At 42.3% G+C, this 25,032-nt stretch overlaps 1 protein-coding gene across 9 annotated transcripts in view; it reads right to left on the minus strand.

Annotated features, from left to right (window-relative positions):
* The window catches only part of COBL (cordon-bleu WH2 repeat protein), a 266,567-nt gene that overhangs the window by 129,237 nt on the left and 112,298 nt on the right, over window positions 1-25,032 (minus strand). For 4 of the 9 annotated variants that reach the window (XM_073239146.1, XM_073239149.1, XM_073239143.1 and 1 more), the window contains exons 3-7: window positions 20,995-21,205; window positions 18,973-19,201; window positions 16,844-16,888; window positions 12,910-13,007; window positions 9,534-9,608 (exon numbers count right to left, since the gene is read on the minus strand). In XM_073239146.1, the coding sequence (XP_073095247.1) occupies window positions 9,534-9,608; window positions 12,910-13,007; window positions 16,844-16,888; window positions 18,973-19,201; window positions 20,995-21,205 (658 nt within the window). The remainder of the gene's footprint in view (window positions 1-9,533; window positions 9,609-12,909; window positions 13,008-16,843; window positions 16,889-18,972; window positions 19,202-20,994; window positions 21,206-25,032) is intronic. The other 5 variants (XM_073239150.1, XM_073239144.1, XM_073239151.1 and 2 more) reach the window with 3 other exon arrangements.

The following is a 25,032-nucleotide window of genomic DNA, read 5'->3' on the forward strand; positions in this document are numbered from 1 at the left end:
CAAACCCCATTACAGTCTCTGTCCATCAGCATAGTAAGATGCTGTAGAATTACTACTTGTCTTCTCTGTGTTGCACAGCCCTCCCCATGCCCCACCCCAACATTATACATGCTAATCATAATGCCCCCTTTCTTTTTCCCTGCCTTTATCCCTCCCTCCCTTCCCACCCATCCTCCCCAGTCCCTTTCCCTTTGGTAACTGTTAGTCCATTCTTGGGTTCTGTGATTCTGCTGCTGTTTTGTTCCTTCAGTTTTTCTTTGTTTTTATACTCCACATATGAGTGAAATAATTTGATAGTTGTCTTTCTCTGCCTGGCTTACTTTATATAGGTTTTTATCTATCTTTCTATGTATGCATTTATCTCATGAATGTGTTCTTTTGTTGCATTCATGAGAAAAAAAATATCCCAAACAGATTAGCAATGTTCACTACAAAACTGGCTACCATTAATTTCTGTATGAAAAGTTGTGACAGTTATAATACCTGGCACATTGTAGTAATCAAAGAGGCGTAAGCATACAAGCCCTTCAGTGTGATTAACTAGATGCCCTACTCAAACACAAATGTTGTCTGTGGAGCACATGAAATATTAGAAGACATTTTCTAATAATCTGTGGCCAAAATTGAGACTGTAATTACATACTAATGACATTTTAGTGTGTGAGTCAATGACATTTAGTGATTCAATGGACATTTCAAAACATTCTCAGGTGATTTAGGTCTGTTTTGCAGCAAAGAAAACAACATTGCTATTATGGCTAAGGCGGGTAAAGACTTCCTTATGATTCTACAACTGAAGAAGAGATTTTCTTAAAAATTATTACATAATTTTATTCAGGTTGATGTGGATTTGGATGAGAATGGTCACACACACGTTTATGGACAGGCTACTGCCACAGGATCAAGCCCAGCCTTTGTTCCTTCCGTGTGTTAAATCCTCCTTCAAACTGGAAACCAGCAAGATCTAGTTATCACAGAAGTTAACAGCCAATTTTCACGGAGTATTAAAATATGGCTGTTAAAAGGGAAAAACAGCATTAAATTAAGGGCATTAAACTCATGTTTTTAAAGTGACTGAGAAATTGAGAACATCTCCACACAGTCACTGTTAGATTCAGAGGTGAAATAAATACCACAGGGACACATACAAGATATCTATTTAAATTAACTAATGTAACTTGATTTCTTTTGAGACAAAAGTAAATTTAATTTGGCTTTTTGGTTGAACAAAAAGCATTTGTTTCACCAATCAGTTTATATGGCTGACATTCTCCATAAACCAAACAGACTAAATCTGTAAACCTAACATCTCAACAAAAATAGCTTTAATGTCTGGGATAAGACAAAATTTTTTTTCCATTAGAAAACACTTTAGAGACAGAAGAGAGATTAAAGATGGTGATGTGAGAGGAGAGACAGAGACCTCCTCCTAACATCACATATAATATGAAAATGTAATTAATACAAGTAATCCTGAAAGAGCAACAGGAAATAAGGCTGCGCCAGACTGCACACACCTGGAGAAAAGAATAGACTTCAAGGAACATGGTAACATGCCAAAGCCATGACCCGGCGGGACCCAAGACCTTCCCCCACCCCAGCTCACCAGCAAGAGGAAGAGAAACGGAGCAGGGAGGGAGTAGAGGCCTAGGACTGAAGAACCCCTGGCTCTGGAGATCTGCTCTGGGAGCACAAACCTACACTGCATGGTGCTCTGGTGATAAGGGGGGTTGTAAAGCTAGGACAGGCAGAATACCTAGAGAGACTGAAATTCCAACTGCTTGTGGAAAACAGGGATCCATATCCAGCTGCTCTGGGAAAAAAGAAAGGTGAGCCCTCTGAGAGACTTCCTAACAGTGAGAAGGCTGCTAAAGTGGCAAGGATTCCACAAAGCTTGCTGCTCAGGAGAAAGGACAGGTAGACAAAATTGTCTGGGTGCACTCTGCCCAGCAGGTTGGGAAAATTCATGATCTTCAGGCGCTCCAGCCCCTGGCTGGCTATGCAGCTCCAAGGTTCCCCGCTGTGATATGCAGCCTTCTGTGCTTTCCTCCTGGCCAGCCTCCTGGCTCGCAAACCCACAAACACTGCCCTGGCATCAGGCCAGCCAGAGGAAAGCCCCACCTACAGCAGCTACAAATGCAAAGCACAGAGGCTTATACCTGTGTGCTCGGCCCATTGATTCTGGCAGTGGAGAAAGGGATAACAGCCAGGAAGCAGGGAACAGCTCTTTTCTTCCCCGCAGGCACCAACAACACTCCCCTGCAACCCATGACATCGCTCCAGGGGTGGAGCAGCTCCAGAGTACAGCTTCGGGGCACTAGAGGGTGCACATACAAATATGAAACATCAAAGGAACCTGGTTCAAAGCAAAATCATACATACACCAGAAAAAGAGTCAAATGAAAAGGATCTCATGAATCTTCCTGAAAGAGATTTCAAATAAAAATCATAAACATGCTCATGGAGGTACAGAAAAATATTCAAGAACTCAGGAATGAATTCGGGTCAGAGACTCCAATCATTACAGAACACAGTATCAGAAATAAAACATAAAATGGAAGGTTTTAAAAGAAGATTAGATACAGTGGAGGAGACAATAAATGAAATAGAAATTAGAGAAGAGGAATACAAAGAAGCTGAGACACAGAGAGAAAAAAGGGTCTCTAAGAATGAAAGGACATTGAGAGAACTGTGTGACCAATCCAAACAGAACAATATTTATATTATAGGGGTACCAGAACAAGAGAGAGAAAAAGGGATAGAAAGTATCTTTAAGGAGGTAATTGCTGAAAACTTCCCCAATCTGGGCAAGGAGACAGTCTCTCAGGCCATGGAGGTGCACAGATCTCCCAATACAAGGGACCCAAGGACGACAACACCAAAGACCAAGACATATAATAATTAAAATGACAAATATCAAGGATAAGAACAGACTTCTAAAAGCAGCAAGAGAGAGAAATAAGATCATATACAAAGGAAAGTTCATCAGGCTATCATCAAACTTCTTGGCAGAAACCATACAGGCCAGAAGGAAGTGGCAAGACATATTTAATGCAACGAAGCAGAAGGGCCTCGAACCAAGAATACTTCATTCAGCAAGATTATCATTTAAATTTGAAGGAGGAATAAACAATTTCCAGATAAGCAAATGCCGAGAGAATTTACCTCCCACAAACTGTCTCTACAGTGTATTTTGGAGGGACTGCTATAGGTGGAAGTGTACCTAAGGTTTAATAGCTGTCACCAGAGTTAATAAAGCAACAGTAAAGAAAGTAGAACAGTTAATTACTAAGCAAATGCAAAATTAAATTAACTACCCCCAAAATCAATCAAGGTACAGACAAAGAATACAGAATATGATACCTAATATATAAAGAATGAGGAGGAAGAAAAAGGAGGAGAAAAAAGGAAGCGTTAGATTGTGTTTGTAATAACACACTAAGTGAGTTAAGGTAGACTCTTAGATAGTAAGGAAGTTAACCTTGAACCTTTGGTAACCATGAATCTAAAGCTTGCAATGGCAATAAGTACATACCTATCAATAATCACCTTGAATGTAAATGGTCTGAGTGCACTAATCATAACACATAGAGTCTCTGAATGGATTAAAAAACAAGACCCATCTATATGCTGCCTACAAGAGACTCACTTTAAACCCAAAAACATACACAAACTAAAAGTGAAGTAATGGAAAAGATATTTCATGCAACTAATAGGCAGAAAAAGGCAGGTGTTGTGATATTTTTATCAGACAAAATAGACTTCAAAACAAAGAAAGTAACAAGAGACAAAAAAGGACATTACACAATAATATAGGGGTCAATCCAACAAGAATATATAACCATTATAATTACCTATGCACCTAACACAGGGACACCTACATATGAGAAACAACTAATAACAGAATTAAAAGGGGAAATAGAATGCAGTGCATTTATTCTAGGAGAATTCAACACTCCATTCACTTCAAAGGACAGGTCAACCAGACAGAAAATGAGTAAGGACACAGAGACACTGAACAACACATTAGAACAGATGGACCTAACAGACATCTACAGAACTCTACACCCAAAAGCAGCAGAATACGCATTCTTCTGAAGTGCACATGGAGCATTTTCAAGAATAGATCATATACTAGGCCACATAAAGAGCCTTAGCAAATTCATAAAGATTAAAATTGTACCAACCAGCTTCTCAGACCACAAAGGTATGAAACTAGAAATAAATTATGCAAAGAAAATGAAAAATCCCACAAACACATGGAGGCTTCACAACATGCTCCTAAATAACCAATGGATCAATGACCAAATACAAACAGAGATCAAGCAATATATGGAGACAAATGACAATGATAATTCAACACTGCAAAATCTGTGGGACACAGAGAAGGCCGTGCTAAGAGGGAAGTGTATTGCAATACAGGCCTACCTCCGGAAAGAAAAACAATCCCATATGAACAGTCTAAACTCACCATTAACGAAACTAGGAAAAGAAGAACAAACGAGACCCAAAGTCCATACAAGGAGGGACATAATAAAGATCAGAGCAGAAGTAAATAAAATCGAGAAGACTAAAACAATAGGAAGAATCAATGAAAGCAAGAGCTGGTTCTTTGAGGAAACAAACAAAATAGATAAACCGCTAGCCAGACTTATCAAGTAAAAAAGAAAGTCTACACACATAAACAGAATCAGAAATGAGAAAGGAAAAATCACTATGGACCCTACACAAATACAAAGAATTGTTAGAGAATACTATGAAAAATTATATGCTAACAAACTGGATAACCTAGAAGAAATAGACAACTTTCTAGATAAATACAACCTCCCAAGTCTGACCCAGGAAGAAACAAGGAAGAAACAGAAAACCTGAACAGACCAATTACCAGCAACAAAATTGAATTGGCAATAAAAAAAAACTACCTAAGAACAAAACTCCTAGACCAGATGGTTTCACTGCTGAATTTTATCAAACATTTAGTGAAGACCTAATACCCATCCTCCTTAAAGTTTTCCAAAAAGTAGATGAGGAGGGAATACTCCCAAACTTATTCTATAAGACCAGCATCACTCTAATACCAAAACCAGACAGACACCACCAAAAAGAAAATTACAGACCAATATCCCTGATGAACATAGATACAGAAATACTCAACAAAATACTAGCAAACTGAATTTAAAAATATATCAAAAAGATTATCTACCATGATCAAGTATGACCTATTAGAGGGATGTAAGGATGGTACAATATTAGAAAATCCATCAACATCATCCACTACAACAAAAAGGACAAAAACCACATGATCATCTCCATAGATGCTGAAAAAGCACTTGACAAAATTCAACATCCATTCATGATAAAAACTCTCAACAAAATGGGTATAGAGGGTAAGTACCTCAACATAATCCATATATGAGAAACCCACAGCCAATATCATACATAACAGCAAGAAGCTGAAAGCTTTTCCTTTAAGACTAGGAAGACAAGGATGCCCACTCTCTCCACTTTTACTCAACATCGTTCTGGAGGTCCTCACCACAGCAATTAGACAACACAAAGAAATAAAGGGCATCCAGATTGGTAAGGAAGACATCAAACTGTCACTGTTTGCAGATGACATGATATTGTACATAAAAAACCCTAAAGAATTCACTCCAAAACTGCTAGAACTAATATCTGAATTTGGCAAAGTTGCAGGATACAAAATTAGTACACAGAAATCTGTTGCATTCCTGTACACTTACGATGAACTGGCAGAAAGAGAAATCAGAAAAACAATTCCATTCACAATTGCATCAAAAAGAATTATATACCTAGGAAATGAAAGACCTACACTTTGAAAACTACAATACATTCATGAGAGAAATTAAAGAAGATACCAATAAATGGAAACACATCCCATGCTCATGGATAGAAAGAATTAATATTGTCAAAACGGTCAACCTGCCTAAAGCAACCTACAGATTCAATGCAATTCCTATCAAAATACTAACAGCATTCTTCAATAAACTAGAGCAAATTGTTCTAAAATTCATATGGAACTGCAAAAGACTCCAAATATCCAAAGCACTCCTGAGAAGGAAGAATAAAGCTGGGGGATTACAGTTCCCAACTTCAACCTCTACTACAAAGCCACAGTAATCAAGACAATTTGGTACTGCCACAAGAACAGAACAACACACCAATGGAACAGACTAGAGAGCCCAGATATAAACCCAAGCATATATGGTCAATTAATCTATGATAAAGGAGCTACAGACATACAGTGGGGAAATGACAGCGTCTTCGACAGCTGGTGTTGGCAAAACTGGACGGCTACATGCAAGAGAATGAAACTGGATTACTGTTTAACCCCACACACAAAAGTAAACTCGAAATGGATCAAAGACCTGAATGTAAGTCATGAAACCATAAAACTCTTAGAAGACAACATAAACAAAAATCTCCTGAATATAAACATGAGCAACTTCTTCCTGAATACATCTCCTCAAGCAAGGTAAACAAAAGCAAAAATGAACACATGGGACTACATCAAACTAAAAAGCTTCTGTGTGACAAAGGACACCATCAACAGAACAAAAAGGCATCCTACACTATGGGAAAATATATTCACAAATGACATATCTGACAAGGAGTTAACATCCAAAATATATAAACAAATCACACACTTCAACACCCAAAGAGCAAATAACCTGATTAAAAAATGGGTGGAGGATATGAAAAGACACTTCTCCGAAGAAGAAATTCAGATGGCCAACAGACACATGAAAAGATGCTCCACATCACTAATTATCAGGGAAATGCAAATTAAAACCACAATGGGATATCACCTCACACCAGTAAGGGTGGCCAGCATCGAAAAGACTAAGAACAAATGCTGGCGAGGATGCAGAGAAAGGGAAACCCTCCTACACAGCTAGTTCAACCATTGTGGAAAGCAATATGGAGGTTCCTCAAAAAACTAAAAATAGAAATACAATTTGACCTGGGAATACCACTCCTCGGAATTTGCCCAAAGAATACAAGTTCTCAGATTCAATAAAACATATGCACCCCTTTGTTTATTGCAGCACTATTTATAATAACTAAGATATGGAAGCAACCTAAGTGTTCATCAGTAGATGAATGGATAAAGAAGATGTAGTATATATACACAATGGAATACTATTCAGCTATAAGAAGAAAACAAATCCTACCATTTGCAATAACATGGATGGAGCTGGAGCGTATTATGTTCAGTGAAATAAGCCAGGTGGAGAAAGACAAGTGCCAAATGATTTCCCTCATTTATAGAGTATAACAAAGAAGCAAAAGTGAAGGAACAAAACAGCAGAAGACTCACAGACTCCAAGAAGGGACTAGGGGTTACCAAAGGGGAGGGGTGTGGGAGGGCAGATGGGGAGGGTGGGATAAGTGGATTGAGGGGTATTATGTTTAGTACACATGGTGTAGGGGGTCATGGGTAGACGGTGTAGCAGCACAGAGAAGGCAAATAGTTAATCTGTGGCATCTTACTACACTAATGGACAGTGACTGGAATGGGGTATGGGGGGGTCTTGATAATATGGGTAAATGTAGTAACCACATTGTTTTTTCATGTGAAACCTTCATAAGAGTGTATATCAATAATATCTTAATTAAAAAAAAGAAAACAGTATATTGGCAAATGTGAGTGAAAATGAGAATATTTCCAATGTCCTGGAAACTTGCCGATGATATGTGAGGTTTAGAATGTACCTATGACAACCCACCACCGCCCAGAGTCACGATCTTGATGGTCTAAAATGAGACTTGTTGTGGTTGCCATTTTGCACTATTTCACATTATACTGTATACCCCAGGCTAAAACACAATGCTACCTGTAAATTCTATGTCAACAAATTTAAGAAAAATGTGGCCGGTTTTGCTGATTCTGAGCCAGATGAACATGTTAGTAAACTCAGCAGCTGTGAAGCATGGAATTCAAACTTGACACTACTCATACAATAACAAGAATTAAAAAAAAAGAAAAAAAAAGAGGAGTAACATGAGAAATCAGTCATTTGACTATATTTTAATTATCTAGAAATAATCTGCAGTCAGTAACCCCATTATACCTAACTATAATACCCCTTTATGTGTCTATAACATCATTGTTATAGACACAAAATTTTTTTGACATATATTATTTGATTTCTACATCTGTTTCTATTGCATTGGTTCCTTTAAACATTATTTTTAAAAAGTGCCTATAAGTAATGAGTAAATTATTATTTGATAAATCTTCATAAATTCTTTTTCTTTTACCCACCCAGAAGTCAGTAACTCCAGTGTGACTGAATTGCAAATCCCTTTGCAAGTCAAAAGGCTTCCAAATCTCGTTTACTGACAGACTCGAAAGAGAACATAATCAGGTACAGATAAAAGATTACTCAGAATAATTTTTGATGATAGATCACCATGTGATTAACTAGAAGGACTCCAAAGAACTGAAAGGCATGTCTATACCAGAACTTCCCCAGCTTCATACGCTTATTTAGGGAAAATGTTTCCTCTGGGCTTAAACCAATAAAAATGAAAGGAGTAACAGAATTAATGTTGAAGCTTACCTAATTTTATCAATAAATTATGTTTATTAATGGAAACATGGAACAAGAGATTAACTTTTATCTTATTAAGAGATAATGTCTTTTCAAGGAAAATTTACTTTCTATGCTGCACAATTACATATCCACAGCTATAATGTAATATATTTATATTGTTTTTATTTATTTGCAATTGTAATTAGAACTCAATCTAGAAGACTATTTTCCTACTGACAGCTTTATGATCACATGAAATTTAAAAAATCTAATTTGATATTTTTATTTCATACCACATTTCACTTCAAGTCTTTTGAAAGATTTTTAAGTATAAAATATATAGTAAGAATAAAATTTCACATGGGGACTGGCACAGAAATGTGAAATCAAGGAAAAAAAATACAAAATTTCTTACTATTATAGGAGAGTTTGTCTATGTAATTATTAAAAACTGATGGTAGTGTCAAACTTTTCTAGATATATTTAAAATAACATTTATAAGACAGTATAATTTATTTTCTTTCAAGTACTTAAATTGTGAGGAAACTTTTTACATGCCAACTTTGAAGGCTGAGGACATGGGGAGTTTTAAAGTTCTTTCTAAGGGAAGGTGCGGAATTTAGGAGCTTGAAGGTACCGCCTAGGAAACGGCTGTGTGGCTCCCAAACCATCACCTGCTCCTGCGATGTATGGAAGTAATCCCAGAGAGCATACGTGCGGTTCACCTAACGAAGCCTCGTCCTGATCACCCGACGGGTGCAGAGGGAAACAGAACTTCAAATACCCCACACCTTCCACATGTAGCACGGGAAACTACAAAGGAAGCCACAGGCAACTCTGTGCATCTATTTAAAACAACAACAGCTAAAATAACCTATAATTTCATTTCCTGGAAGGCCCTGCAAAGCAGCGAGAGGTGCCCCCAAGTTAGCGAGAAGCACCTGCAGGGGGTGGGGGGGTGTTAGTACTCACGTTGGAGCCCCTTCCCAACGCTGACTTGGAGGTGTCCTCATCGCTGTCCACCCCTGATAGCCCGATCTGCTCGGCCTAGAACAGAAGCACACGCCCACGTCATCTCCAAGTGAGCAAGTAAGTTCAACAAGAGTCGTCCTTGGCAATTTATTAGCACAAAAACTGCCAGTTTCGCCATTCTTCAAGGCAGCAGAATCTGCACTAAGCAGTTGTCATCCACAGACATAGCCATGTCCCTCAGCTTAGGAATCTGAAATCTGTTCTAAAACAGCCCCTAACCAAAGCTCCACTAATCTGATCATCAAAATTTTGAGATCCATGATGCATGGGGGATGAATTTTCTTTTTCCTTTTTCCCAAAAGCATTTCTTTACCTTCTAAAAGATGCACTACAAAAACAGTACTAGGGCTGAGCTGATGGAATTAGTTCAGAAAAATCAATTAGTTAACTAGGATTTCTAAGTTTTACTCAGTTTACTATTGCACTGCTTACTGATTGGGGGCACACAGGTCTTCAGATGCCTTTGCAAAACTATTGGGTTAGGAGAATAAATAACATAATAAAATGTTACAAAATTATCATGTTTTAAAAACACTAAAAGTCAAAGTTTAAAGAGAAGGGAAGATATTTTGCCCTCACCTAATTCAGGCAAAAACAGTATCCCTTTAAATATATTCTCTACTGAAATTTCACACACACACACACACACACACACACATTTTTGTTCTTAAAGGAGATATGGTAGAAACATATGTTAGCTTTAAATGCTTTGCTATGTCTCCATTCTTACTGTTTTATTCTGAGACATCCATATACTATCTGGCATCATAGGATTTTAGAAATCATTTAAAAAGCCATTTACTCCAAACCACTTATTATTCATGATGGAAAACTGAGCCCCAGATCAGTTAAGCAATCAATGTACAGCATGAATGAGCCGTAAGAAGCCAGGGGTCTGGAGGCACATTTGACCTCTGGCCATCCCAGCACTAATCAGCAGCACACAGGCTTTTTTTTCTTCACCTATAAAAATGAAGTTGATAAGACCCCTTTCACCAAGTGTCTAGAAGATTAAATGAGGTTGCATTTAGCACAGCACCTCAAACCACAAATGGAGCAAGAAACAAGGTATGGAGAAGCTAATGCCAAAAACAACAAATACGGCACTGAGGACATGACAGAATAAGGGAAGTCAGAGCAAAATACAGTAAGATCAATGGCAGGAAAAGTGAGGTACAGGAGAAAGGAAAATTGTTCCAGCCAGTCCCAGACAGAAAATACAGGATAGAAAGAAAAGTCCAATACCACAGGGCCGGCTTCACTACCACGGCACATGCACAGACGTCCATCCTTGCAGGTCTCCTGCCAAACACTGGAAGCCAAGCCAGCTGGCTGGCCCCCAATGCACTGGGCTACCTTACTTTGCCCAACACAAAAACATTTCTTTTTTTTTTTTTTACTGGCTTTGCTGGCAGCTTCATTTCTCAAAAGGAGGAAGACACAAGAAGGCCTCTTGAATCTGGGTTTTACTGTGAGCTGGTATTGTGAGGACCACATCACTGGTGAACATGGTCCCAGCAGACTCACCTGAGACAATTCTGGAAAAATACTTATCATGTATAGAGTGAAGGGAAATCCAAATGCACTACTCTTGAGTCTGTAATTCCAAGTAATCCTGACAGGAAAGGCAGAACAGGGAGGGGTAAGGGAGGCCCCAAAATCTTCAGTAAAGAGATACAAGCCGAGTACAGATCTTCAAAGAACACACAGAAACCTGAGAAAGCAGGGATCACAAAACCATAATCAAAGCATCATTTCTGATTCATAAAAAAATGAGACAAGGTGCGGGAACCTCAGAAAGCCAGCAAGCTCCTCTACGAGGGGGGCCTCATGAACGCCATCTGGGCATCAGCTCCACCAGCATCCCTGTCACCTCACCTCTGTGCTTTACAGACGACTGAACTGGGCTTTAACCCTGGAAACCTGAGCAAGTTTCTCTATTCTGACACCAGAGACACCAGAGGGCCAGGAAGTGAGATGGAAGGCCAGGTGCACAGACTCACCGATCTATGCAATGGGATGGGGGGATGGGGGGAGGCCTTCACCCTTCCTTGGGCTTCTTTTAAATCAGTACAGCTGGTGGGCACTTCTGCCCAGTTGACTGCATTCCAGCCTATCAGTCACCAGCACAGCTGTGTCTTTCCCCATCCCATTTATCAGTAAGGAGAAGACACCAGAGAGCAGCAAAACATGCCCTTGAAACAAATGTAATAGGGATAAGGAGCATTTTCCTTGTCTTGGTAGTTAGAAAACATTAAGTTTTAAGAATTCCATGATTGTAAATATCTTCATTTTTACTGTCTATACTCTGACTTCATTCAATAACACTGTATCCAGAATATGACTTGAAGATGTATTTAATAAAAACCAACAAGATCAATAAAATTAACATCATGCATGCAGCATACTCCCAAATCAATAGGAGGGCCAAAGAACAAGCAAAATTTTCTAGCAACTTGCCCTGTTTAACAATGGATACTCTCCTCTATAAAGTGGCGAGTAACAGCTTTTCAAGGCTTCATGCTAAACAAATTCTGAAACTTCAGGTCACCTGTACGGTAAACAGATACCAAGTTCTGACTATCTGGAGTGAACTTACTGCACCATGATTCAGCCATTCATCAATGCAAAGCTTATTTCCTGGGCTACAATCACATGCCAGCTATATAAGTCCCAGCAGAGAAGGGCATAGTTTTATGTTCTGATAGTCAATAAAATACCATTTGTGGATAAAGTGAAGGTTCCTGTGGCCAGGATTCTCACCTGGCCCTGGTTGGCTAGCTCACTACACCTGTGTGGGCAGTACATCATTACTGACTCTATATGAAGAGCCTCGCTCCGTACTCCGGGCAACACAGTGTCATGGCTGTAAGGCTACAGGAGAGCAGAGCAGAGGCTGTAGAGGTGGCAGCACTGAGGACAGAGACTGAGACGGCTGCGCGGGTAGAGAAGCCCAGAGGCAAAGACCGACTGCTGCATGCAGACTTGCTCTGTGTGGATGGGATTCTAGTGATTGGCCTGCCGCTGTGGGAATAAAGTTGGGTATAACCCTTTCACCCCAGGAATGTTCTACTGTCATTTCTTTGGTCACATTGAATCCATAGTGAACTTGCCTGGGGCTGAAACCCATTGGCAAGACACTGCCTCTAAGTTACCTGCTTAGGAATCCTGAGTCAGCCATCTGAGTGCACCTTTTTACCTGAAGGAATTAATGCTCCTCAATATATTTAGAAAAATCCCAAGACAGGTTGACTACAAACATCCCAAGGAACTATTTTTACAGGATACAGAATCATATATGTATTTAATCCATTACCTTACTATTGCTTCTTTTATTAGCTCTGAAAAATCCCAGAAATTTTTTCTTCTCTTTATCTGTCTCCTCATTGCCAAGTGATGAGTTTCTAAAGGTTTCTGGGGGGAAAAAAAAGTGAGTTATTTGTCAGCATATGAAACAAGAGATAAAACACTTTATTTTAAAAATCCCTACAAAAGAATCATCTCTTAAACTTCATTTTAGTTCTCTCAAGAAAGTAAAACCATCAACTATTTCTTTCAGAGCATTTCAACTCGCCTCAAACCTCCCATTCTGCTTATGAAATCACTAAAGGTTTTGACAATCTTTAGTGATAATGGTGGCATCCTTCTCTGGGTGTGCTTATTTATACCCTGTGTGAGAATGAAAATAAACCAAAGAATTCTAGGGCAGTATTGCCCAATAGAAAATAAGGTGACCCACACATGTAATTTTACATTCTCTAGTAGCCACATCAGAAAGAACTGGTGAAATTAATTTTAATAATGTGTTTCACTTAATTCAACATATCTAAAGTATTACCACTCCATTATATAACCAATTTAAAATTATTAATGACATTGTACATTGATATGGTACACACTTGTATTGGTACGAAATCTTTGCAATGCAGTATACATGTCACACACACATCCCAGCTTGGACTTGCCACGTTGCAAGAACCCAGTAGCCACATGTGGCTGATGATAATCATACCGGAAAGCACAGCTCTAAGGACTGTGACACCCATGCAAAACACTTGCTTTACGAACTAAGAGTGGGGTAAAAATGATAGCTCAATAACATAAGTTAACAGCTTTTCTGCTTGAGGAATCACACTCACTTCTAGAACCTAGAAACACAGCGATGGTTTAACCAGGAAGGATTTGAAATTATCACACCAGATCTTCAAGGACCCATGTTTCTAGACTGCCCTTCCTCTGCTTCAGCCAGAATGTTTTCCTCTTATTAATACTTTAGCGGGGCCCATGTTTCTCTTCTATTGTTTTTCTAATATTGAGCTCTAGATCTCAAACTTTTCCCTCTCTTAGTGTTTAACTTTATTGGGATTTTAGAAGTAGAAGAGGGCCTCTCATGTCCCAGACAGGGCATCAAAACCTGGACTTGTCAGGCAGCTGAAAACAACAGAGGGATGCAGCTCTGGGGGTGAAGAGGAGCTGGCTGCATCACACCCCTAGGAACCCAGGCCCCTCCAGACCCAGGGAGCAGCAATGCAGCCCAGCGTCTTGCATTCACTAAGTCGCCAGATGCTTAAGCTGCAGGGACCATGCTTGAGAACCGGCAGAGTACCGGTCATGAGCACCAAGGTGTGAACACGCTTAGGCAAACTGCTCCACTACCTGCACCTCAGTTTCCTCATCTGCCAACTGGGGATGAATCAGATGAATGCCTGACACATTATTAAAATAACTGACTGCCATGATTCACTGATTTGCTGACACTGCCAAGGTCACTCCTAGCCTCTGTCACTAGCTCATTCGGCTCATCTCCAAAGCACACTGATATAGGAAGAGGAAAACTTAGGTTCTCCTGAAGGATTCAAAACATGAATTTCCCCACACAACTGCCAGCTGCTGGAGAGCCAGATGTCACCCCACTGGTTCAAAAATCCAGACTAGTATTTTACAAACTCTGCTGCCAAATCATCAACCCAAACAGGGAAACATGGGTTAACTTACTTACCTGCTGACATAGAATTTCCTATACTAGTTAGAGGACAGCATGCAAGTCAGGCCATTAGTAAATATGTGTTAATACTAATACCCCACAAAGCAAAGAGCAAGCACATGTGCCCCTTAAATCATCCTGTAAGTGGCAAAGGCTCAGATTTTAGCCATGAGGCTGGGGCTCTCGGTAACAGGCAGGTGGTTCCAACTGAGCTGACCAGTGGCATCCAGTATCCCAACCAGCAAGCAAAATGGCTTCAGTCATGAGGCACGCATCCATGTGTGCACATACATGGACAGATTTCACACTTAATCTCCTCAAAATCCTCACCAGGCACACAGCTGTAAAGGGTTATCAATACTACATGACAGAGTATAACTACCTGTATAGCACAGTATGCATTAATGCATGTGTTGATAACCTAGGGTGTTTCTAGAACTGAGTGGCATATGACATGAGCAGAGTAAAGTGCATGACATTATAGTACCCAGCAGATGAACAGGAGAGCACATTAGTGGCACACAGGCTATTACACCAGCCACAAAAAACACACAGTGGACAGAAAGATGCTACAAAGTTGAGCCTCTTTTTCCTCCCCATGATGGTGACAGAGGCTGGTCGCCACCCCCACAGGACTGAAGGCTCAGACATCCTGGCTGCCCCATGGTGGTCCAAGAGGTAGTCTCTCATGTGGCCACAAGCTGCGGCTGTTTGGAGCCCACAGGGACCCAGGATGCAGCCCTGAGCTGGGCCCTAAGCAGATGGTTATTTTTTAGAGGTGCAGAATTGAGATGAGCCTCCTGTGAGACCTCTGTGACAGAAGGGTTGCTTGAGAGCTGAACAAGGGCACTTGGTTTCCCCTATAGTGTCTGCATCAACCAATATTTGCATGGGGCGCCCTGCTACAGTCAGTGTGGTATCTGACAGCTGATGCAGCCAGGACTGGGCAATGTGCACATAAGACCTAGAATCCATGGTTCCAAATGCATGACAATTGAGCATGCAATTTACTTTGCTTCAGTCTACTCTAATTTACTAAAACTTAAATATCAACAAAAGATTAGAGGAGGTTGTGCCTAACCCATAAGAAAGCACATACTGTTCTGAAGCACTAAAATGGCTTGGGAAGTAGGAAGATGCAGAGAATGAAGGAGCTCATCAGAGAGCAGCTAGTCTAAACCGTTCACTCTTCCTGACAGGAAAACTGGACATCAGCTGTTCACTGGCCAGAAGAGTCACCACACAAGTAAATGCGAGAGGAGAAGCAGGTCTACATTGTAAGGTGTGGCACGGGCATTCTCCTAAGGCTAAAGTCTAGGTGCCAGTCCCCATCACCAGACCGTGTGATGCAGGGATCTTTGATTTGCTGTCTCAACTACTCTGCCCACACCCCCAAATCAAGTCAACCCGAATGGACAGAACCTTCACCTCTGAGTTTTTGGCTCAAAACAATCCTCCATTCATGGTGCTTCTTAAAAGAGAATCGTATTTGTACTGCCCTGTCCTGTACACAGAGCAGAGATGAGGCCTGGCCACTGCCAGACATGACACCCGCAGGCTGTGGGGTTCCAGACCAATGCTGAGTTTTCTTCTGTTCACTTTTTGTCTAGACATAAAATCTATTAAACACTTTAGCAAATATGGACAAAAGTTTATGTATGATATAAATATTCATTGGGATTTTAATGAACTTTTTAGATAGTGTATTAATCCAGAAAGTCCACATAAATCTCAATATATGTGTGTGTATATCTACATATATGTATGCATGTATGTGTATATATGTAAAATTTATAAGAACAAATGTGTCAGAATAAAAGCAAAATCCACCTGCATTTATGAGAGGAAGGACTTGATTTTACAACTGCTACTGCCCCCAAGTTCTGCAGCAGCAGGTGGACCTTGAGGGCAGGTGAGCACAGATAAGCACAGGTAGAAGGAAGCAGGGCCTCCTCTGCAGGAACCACTTCTGCTCCACCCTGAAATTGTGTTCAGAAAGGACCCATTTTCTACAGCAGCCTCCTTCACTTCTCACCAGTGAGAACACACAGCCGGTCCTCCACAAGGAACACTGTTCTCTTAGCCAGCCAGGGACTTAGGACACCAAACCACAGCTCATTTTAGGCAGCAAAAGGCCCCTGGAAGAGCCGCAAGCCACACCTGCATCCCCTCAGGTCCTGCACACACAGGTCAGTACCATGCATCGGCCCAGCCCAGAGCCATGCACAGTGCACCCCGGCGGGGCGGCACTCCGGGCTCACTGTACCTTCGCAGCTCAGGGAAGGCTCCGACTGAGTTTTGGTCAGAAGAACTGGAAAAGGCAGCAGAGAGAATGAGGGCCAGCATCCACATCTGCAACAGTACCTACCAAGGCACCCCTACAGCCACTTTGGGGTCTGTCTGTGCTGTGCAGAAGGCCAAGGCCAAGTGTAAAGAGGGCCTCATGCCTGGCCTAACCTCCTACCCACAGGGGCCAGGCTGCAAAGCGCCTCCGTTGCAGCAGGTGGCAGCAAAACCTCAGGTCTTTCAAGCTGCTGCTGCCAGGGCCACAGCGGGGGATCTCGCGCCTCCTGCAGGTGGCCCCGCCCGCCTGCTCTCAAGCAGCTGCTGGCTGGGGAGGAAGGGAGACAGCCCAAGAGGTTGTCTTGGGGGCTCCCCGAGACATTCTCCGGAATGGTCTCCTTTTTTCCCAAATACTTAACTGCCAGTGGGGTGGGATGGAGGAGTGTGGGAGGATGGTAAACACATTTTCACAGCCAGCAGGACACACAGAACAGTATGGTCCAGATGAGTGGGATGGCCACCAGGCTAAGCAGGTCCCATTATGCCGGGTGTTACTCCTTTATTTTCTGGGGAGACTGCTAGGATCCCTTGAAGGGTGCTAGAGGCAATAGAGGGGGACTCTGGGGTCTGGGTGCAGCTCTTTCCCAGGGCAGAAGTGTTTCCAGATCTGAATGGCCAGGCTGGCCGTGCCCATGTGCCCTGGTCTGCTTGGGTATCAAAATGGATCAACAGACTTATGGAAGTCTCCCCGCAACACGCCGGAGCTCTGTGTCCCAGATGACCATGGATGTGCTGGGCTCCACTCCTTCGAGCAGAGGCTGGTTTTATATGATTTTTTCCAGATCACAGGTTCTATCTACCTTTCAAGATATATCTGACAATGAACATTTAACAGAAGTACTTGTTACGGAAGATTTTTTATTCCACATACTTAAATATGGGACAATTTTTCTTTTCTTTTTTTGTCTCTATTTTCAGAGAGTCACAGAAACCAAATTTATATAGGGCTGCTATAACCAGACAGACACGCCTGTTACATCCAGGCCCGGGGAGCAGATGCTGAGAATCGTCTTGTCTTGAGTTTTAAAAAAGATACTGGATATAAAACAAGACACATTACTCTTACATGTCTGAACACTATTTCAGAAGGAATAATGTATGAATCTTATACTCTTTTGAGCTAAATGAAACCTTTTCTTCAATGTTAAATGCCATTCAGGAGGAGATTTGTGGTGGAGGGGAGGTTCCATTATGATCGAGTTCATAGTAGATTTGGTAATAAGAAAAAACAAGATTTGTGGGAAGAATTTGAAATAAACTGTAGAAAATCATGAAAAAAATTGAATATGTATATATTTTAAAAGCTCCACCTATTCAGTATTTGTGGAATAAATAAAAAGGCAACAGATACACCTCATTAAAATAAGATACTTTTACGGAGTCTATCTTAATAATTTTAAGGTCAAGGAATTTTTTTTTTTGGTCCAACAGGTGCTTAAATACAGTATGCCCTTGGTGTCAATCAGAGAAACCTGGTCACACATTGTACCAGTCTTTGTACCAGCATCGCCTCTTGCCTCTCACAGGTGGCTCTGCGATCTAGGGTCAATTACCAAATTCATTCCAGAATTGACAGAGAAGAACTAAGGTGGCATCAGGAGTTGTCTTAGGGACTCATCTCAAAAACTGGGCAACTCATCTCAAAAACTGGGTAATTTGGGCAGTTTTTGTGAATAGCTACATGTGGTTTAGCAGCTGGTTTTGGACATGAGCAACGACGGAGACCTTGGAGCAGCTAATGGCAGCTGAGAGGAAATTCAGAAGAGTATGGTTGGTCTCTGTGCGGCTACCGAGGGACTCTATGGGAGGGCGTCTTATCTCAAAAGCTCACAGGAGACAGGACGAGCAAGAGGCATAATTACAATCAAAGGGACCAAGAACAAACCACATTAATTTTCTGCCCACTTCAACTCAGTCTGGATGAAACTCAAGCGCCCTGACCAGCATGCCTGCCTCTCCCGGGCACTCTGGCCCTGCACAGAGCGCTAACAGGGCGCGCTCCCTGTCTGTGCTCTCACATAGCAGCAAGGGAAAGCCCCAAGGTAGCCTCACCTCTTTTATTGTCCCACGCATAGAGCTCCTTTATCCCCAGCTCGTTTAGGGACTTGGAGAGCTCCAGCTCCTCCCCAGCAGCGCTGTCCCTCAGCAGTACCACGTGCTCTGGGCTGACTTCACACTTTGCACAGATGACCGGGAGAATGTTCCGGAGTGGCACCTCGGGGCTCACACGCACAACAGCCTTTTGTGTTCGCAGGTAATTCACGACCAGACGTACAGATTTCTGGAAGAACACACCAGGCAAAGGAATTCTGTAAGTACATCTTCCTGCAATGGGTTCAACTTCTGTCTTTATATTAGAACCAAGTGCCAAGATTTTTAGCCTGAGTCTTCCAAAATTCAGTGGATTGCGGGGGAAGATGGCATACTGAATAGTGAACATTAGAAGCTCTTTTACTAATGAACTGCTAACAACCCAGGGAAAGGGACACTCCTGAGGGTCTCAATTTAAAATCTAATACATACACTGGCTTCCAAGGACTCCAAAAGGCCTGAACTCAAGGTATGTACATTAATTTTTCAAAGGAATATAGTTAGGAAGTATTATGAAAAATTCAATTTAAAGAAAAACTCTTACCAAACAGGACATCAAATTTTTCTTTAAGAAGCCAAAATACCCACAGCAATAAATTAGTATCTGTGTAAATATATAGTGTGTATACATGTCTGTGTACACATACATATATGTATTCAATACAAAATACAAGACATATATAGTAGACATATAATAGACATTCTATTCTAAGTACAGCTGATTCTAAATGTCTACAGATAAAGTGCCCCCCCAAATTAATATGCCAAAGTTTCATGCAGTCAACTTTATATGGCCTTCACTGATCACCCACATTGTGCAGAGATCCTGGACACAGTAAATGTGCACTGAATCAAAGACCAGCCGAGGGAGACCTCACTCTCTTCTCCAGTCTGACTGCCAGAGTTTGATAAATTCTAGGAGGAAAAATGGAACTGCAGATCCTTTTCCATGCTTCTCGAACCAGAATCATGCATAACCCCATGGGTTCACCCCTGGGGCTCACCTACCCCTGGGGCTCACATCTGAGGATGAGGAATTTGAGCAAGGCCGGGAGTATATAAAGGGCTTTATTCTCCTGAATAATGATTTTACTAGAAGAATTAGGGAAATCTCAAATAGACTATAGATGGCAGCAGTTAAAATTTATTTACTACCTAACCCTAGAAATTTATAGGAGGTTAATAACTATTGGCCAAATTGCCATTTTTTAAAGCAGGAAAATTTTGTAGATATTTTCAGAGTCTGAAAGAATGAATAGCCAAAAGATTTAATTGGAGCTAAAAAGGGTTATTAAAAAAAAAGTACAAAAAGCAGCTGGAGTCCACTTTCATCAATAATCAGAAGCCTGAAATAAATCTATGTATAAGATATTCTCTAATGGCAATGAGTATTTCTAAGATCAGTCTCCCAAAAGGGAAAATCCCTTTTCCTGCTCTCCTTAGGAAGATGCTCAAAGCTTCAACTCATCTTAGACAGGGAGACCTCCAGACCTGGACAGGAACCTCTAGAACTAGTCCAATAAGGTAGACACTGGCTACTTGTGGTAATACAAATTTAAATTAATTAAAATTAGTAATATTACAAGTTCAGTGTTTCACTCACTCTAGCTGCACTTCACATGCTCAATAGCTGCAAGTGGCCAGTAGCTACTGGAAAGTGCTGAATGAAAGACCATTTCCATCTTTCCAAAAAGCTCTAACGGGTAGCTCTGCCTTTGATTATTCCTCTTCTATAATTTCCAAAGAGCAATGTTACAACCATGAATACTATTAAATTCTATAAACTTCCACCTCCTGAAAATAAAATAAACTCAGTTTAGCACTTAACTTTGCCTAACACGGACACAGAAACTTCAGCCATAGCTGTCTGCATGTGCTGTTCAGGTAAGGGGCTGCCCAGCTACCACCTCAGCACTGCCAGGATCCGCAGCCAAGGTGTCAGCGTGTGTCCTGAGATGACCAAGGGTCCTCCGTCCTACTAACCTCAGGTGCCTTAGGCGGGCCGGGCTTAACCTTCTCTTCACGAACTTTTTCTTTCAGGAACACAGTATGCACATTCAGGGTCCCAACTAATGTATTTGGCTTAAAACTCAAAGGTTGTTGGGTTTCCAAAGACCGGATCTCAAGGGCATGGTGTGATGGATTCAGGTGGTTCTGAAGGCAGAGTTCAACCAGTAGGTCCATCATTGCACGGCTGGAAAAGGGAAAGAGCTCAAGGTTATTAGGAATGTCTGTACCTCCCTTCTGTCTCACTGAATGAGGGTGGGACGGACAAACTGCTGGATGAGTGAGAAGCTGGCTGTGCTTATGAGGAACGACAGCAGCTGCTCATTAATCCCTTATGCATGATTGTACAGCTTAACATTTTCATTCCTAATAAGCTAATCTACTAAAAGAACAAGCAGCAGATCAGAATCAGAACAGCTGGAAAAATTGTTATATTTTAGTCAAATCCATGGGTATATTGACTTGAATCCCAGAAAGTCAGTGAGCACAAATAGTATTACTCGGGACTACATTTCATACTCGTAAATATAATGTATCTTTTAAAAAAAGATCTTTAAAAAAAGCAATTTTAAGTTGAAGATGATAGGCTTCTTTTTAGCTTAAAAAAACTATGCTTTTTAAAAGACAAACACCTGAGAATATTATCTTTTGGGAATGTCAAAGATTTTCATAATGTCCTTCACCACAGGAAACAATTCAGATCATCCCAAAGAAAGGAAAACTTCACTTCCATCTATTGTATTTGTCTGGCAGAATGATTTCATGTTTAAAGCTGACCTCTTCTCCTAATTTCCCAGGCAGTTAGCATAACCTCCCCTGAAACCACAGTTCTTTCTGCTGATCTCGTTCTTAATCAGCAACTGGCGAGGCCATTACTGCAGGACATAGTCAGCCAGTTGTGGGGTGATCCGGGCATATGCAGATTGGGACTCACAGCGCTTCTGCAAACAGGTGCACCCTGCTGCCAGGCGGCCACCCATCCCTCACCCTGAGGGCTGAGCTGCCAGTGAGCAGTGAGACCTCAGGCAGAGCCCCTGCCTGAGAGAATCCCCAGATTGCAGGTTTCTCACTCAGCTGCTCCAAATGGAGAAAATCAAAATGCTATGATTGAAACAAAGCAACATTTCAAAGCCAAAGCCATCCTGAGACGTTCACTCCCACCTACGGTTCAGTGATTACCCAGCAGCACTGAGAGGGACGGGGGATAACAGAGGCAGGGGCGCAGGATACCCTGGAATCACCTGTGAAGTCAGGAGTTGCTGACGAGGGACTTGGGGGAACAGGGCTACCCCAACAAGTGCCACAATAGCCTCACTGTGCTGGCTTAGAATACTAAGAACTCTAATTTCTTCAGCTCTGGGATAAAAATCATCTTTATCTCCATGACGAGCTTAAGGCGACAGTGCAGGGAGAGACACCACCAAATTTTCTAAGACATGAAGACGGCCCACTGAGCGCTCAGTACAGAAACCAGACTTCCAACAACGCTGACCAACCACAGCTTCCTTGGTACCAGCCACCGTGTACCCACAACCACCCATCACATCATTCCTCTCGTCCTCACCAAGGCTGAGAGGTGGGGACAGCGGCCCCGAGGCTTCCATGAAGACGTACAGCTGGGTGGGCCCCTGGTCCGCCTGCGGCCGTCACTCCCCCTCATCCCCACCCTCCCTCTGCTGCCCCCAAGTGAACCAACACAAACTGTCTAACAAATACCAGAACTCAGATCACCGAGACACCAGGCTCCTGGGGGTGCCTGCTGCCCCTTTAAACCAGTGGCTGGTTGGCAGGTTGGAAACACTGAAGTAACAGTTAGGAGAGGGAGCAACGAGCTCTGGGGATGGATTTTCCTCCAATACACAGAGTAAGTTCGTGTTTCCATCACAGAAGCCAGCACTTCATTGGATGTATTAGCATGGCAGTGACATAGTATTTATTTCCTCTCCGAATAAATACCTGGGTGTCCGAATCTCTACCTTGCATGGAATGGACTTCCTCCACAATTGACTGGTAATACTCAACAAAACTGGCCTGCACTCTCCCGTGACCCTAACACAGCACACGGCTCTTCCCAGGGCCTGACGACAAAGAGTCAGAGACACTTTTCACAGTTGAGGATAGAAGCAGTTTCTTGACCACATGTTTGGAGGGGTGAGGCAAGAAGGAAAGAGTTCCCAAGCTGAAAAATCCATATACTGGAGGCCTACCTCCTCAAATTCACTATTACATTTGAGGAAGGAGAGACAAGACATAAAAATAAAACACAGTGAAGACATGATAATAAAACTAAACACCAGAGGCCAGAACACTGTATGTGCTGTCTGAGGAGCACAGAGCCTTCACCGATTCAACCTGGGTGAGCAAACTGGACACTATCCACCCAAGCAGCTGAACCCCAGCAGGACAGAGGGTGTCTCCAGGGAAGTGAGGAGGTTTGGGGGGACAGCTAATGCTTTGATAGGGTCCTGCTCTCTGTTGGGCCACCTCTGACTCTCAAATGGATGGACACAGCGTCCCAATGAAGACTTACCCTGGGCTACACTTAAGAAGCTGCAGGTGCACAGGCCCAAACTGGAGGATCTGGGGACAAAATCATGTCATCTCATGTTTCCTGTGGGATCTGCCGCTTTGTGTGGGTCTCACCAGACCCTTTCCAACATGATCTCATTTACTGCTTTCTCCCTACATGGTTCTCGGGGTCATGTCCTCATAGAATGAGGTGTGAGTGGGTGGCCTTTTTGCCACTTTTCGCCACACCATTTAATCTGTATTGGCTGACATTTTAAAACATTGGAGCCCGAACAGTAAGGCTCCTTTGATGCTACTGGGGAATCCGCCCAGGAAGAGAATGGACACCCACAGTAGTGGTGCCCAGTGCAGGGCACAGAGGTACCGCTTGGCCCTGGGGGTCCTTACAGATTCACCAGACCTCAGCCTGCACAGGGTTAATGGCTTCTCTAACTGGGCGTCAGTGTGGAGAAAATTTTCTAACAATGTGGAGCCATTTTCTAACAATGGCTTCTCTAACCGCACAGGGTTCTTAGCAGGACCAAGTGCCACTGAGCCACAGGAAGAACCTCCGGCAACTGGCATAGGCTGCCTGGTTACTCCTACCATTGCCATCATCCTGAACCTGCCCTGCCCTGCTGCTCTCCTCCCAGCTGCCCTAGATCCCCAGCTTTGCACATGGCAGCCACCAGAGGAGAGGCTGGGCACCGGCCCACGGCAGCAGTGCGGAGAAGGGAACAGAGAGGCAGCGGCCCTGGAAGGAGTCCTGGCACACCGCCCAGCACTTCTGAGACCTGCCTTGGTTTCCTCATCAGTGAGGGCATAAGCATGGCATCCACCTGTTAAAGAGTCTTAAATGAGTCGCTCACTTCATAGTGCACTGAGCACAGTGCCAGGCGTGGTAAGTGTGATGTATTTGCTGAATAAATGAGTTAATCTGTTCCTGCTTTTTCTCTTTAGGATTCCATGCAGTGATTCCTTTCACCTGGCTCGGAGCAGAGCGTCCCATCTGTCTATGGCTGAACTAGCCTGGTCTCAGCAAATATGAAGATATACCAAGACTCTTTTTAACTAGCATCTTTGACACATTGCAGAATAAAAGTTTCCACCATCTGACAAAGAGGGAAATGAAGGCAATCAGACACTCTCAGAATGCTAAATGAAAAGTCAAGTGTACTGAAGCTGATTAGACTATCAGTGCTACGGACCCAGAGCACACCTCCTCAGCCCCAGCAGTCACCCCCCCATATGAACACTGCCATTGACAGAACTGTATCCCCCAAGTTCATGTTGAACTCCAACCCCCAATGTCACTGTATCTGGAGATCGGGCCTCCAAGAATGCAATTTGGGTTAAATGTCATGAAGGTGGGCACCAATCTGATAGGATTAGTGTCTTTACAAGGAGAGACACCAGAGAGCTTGCTCTCTGCACACCCACGAAGCAGAGGTCATGTAAGCACACGGGGATGGTGGCTGCCTACAGGCCAGGAAAAGACCTCTGTGT

Source organism: Manis javanica, chromosome 6, assembly GCF_040802235.1.
Source record: "Manis javanica isolate MJ-LG chromosome 6, MJ_LKY, whole genome shotgun sequence".
Lineage (NCBI taxonomy): Eukaryota > Metazoa > Chordata > Mammalia > Pholidota > Manidae > Manis > Manis javanica.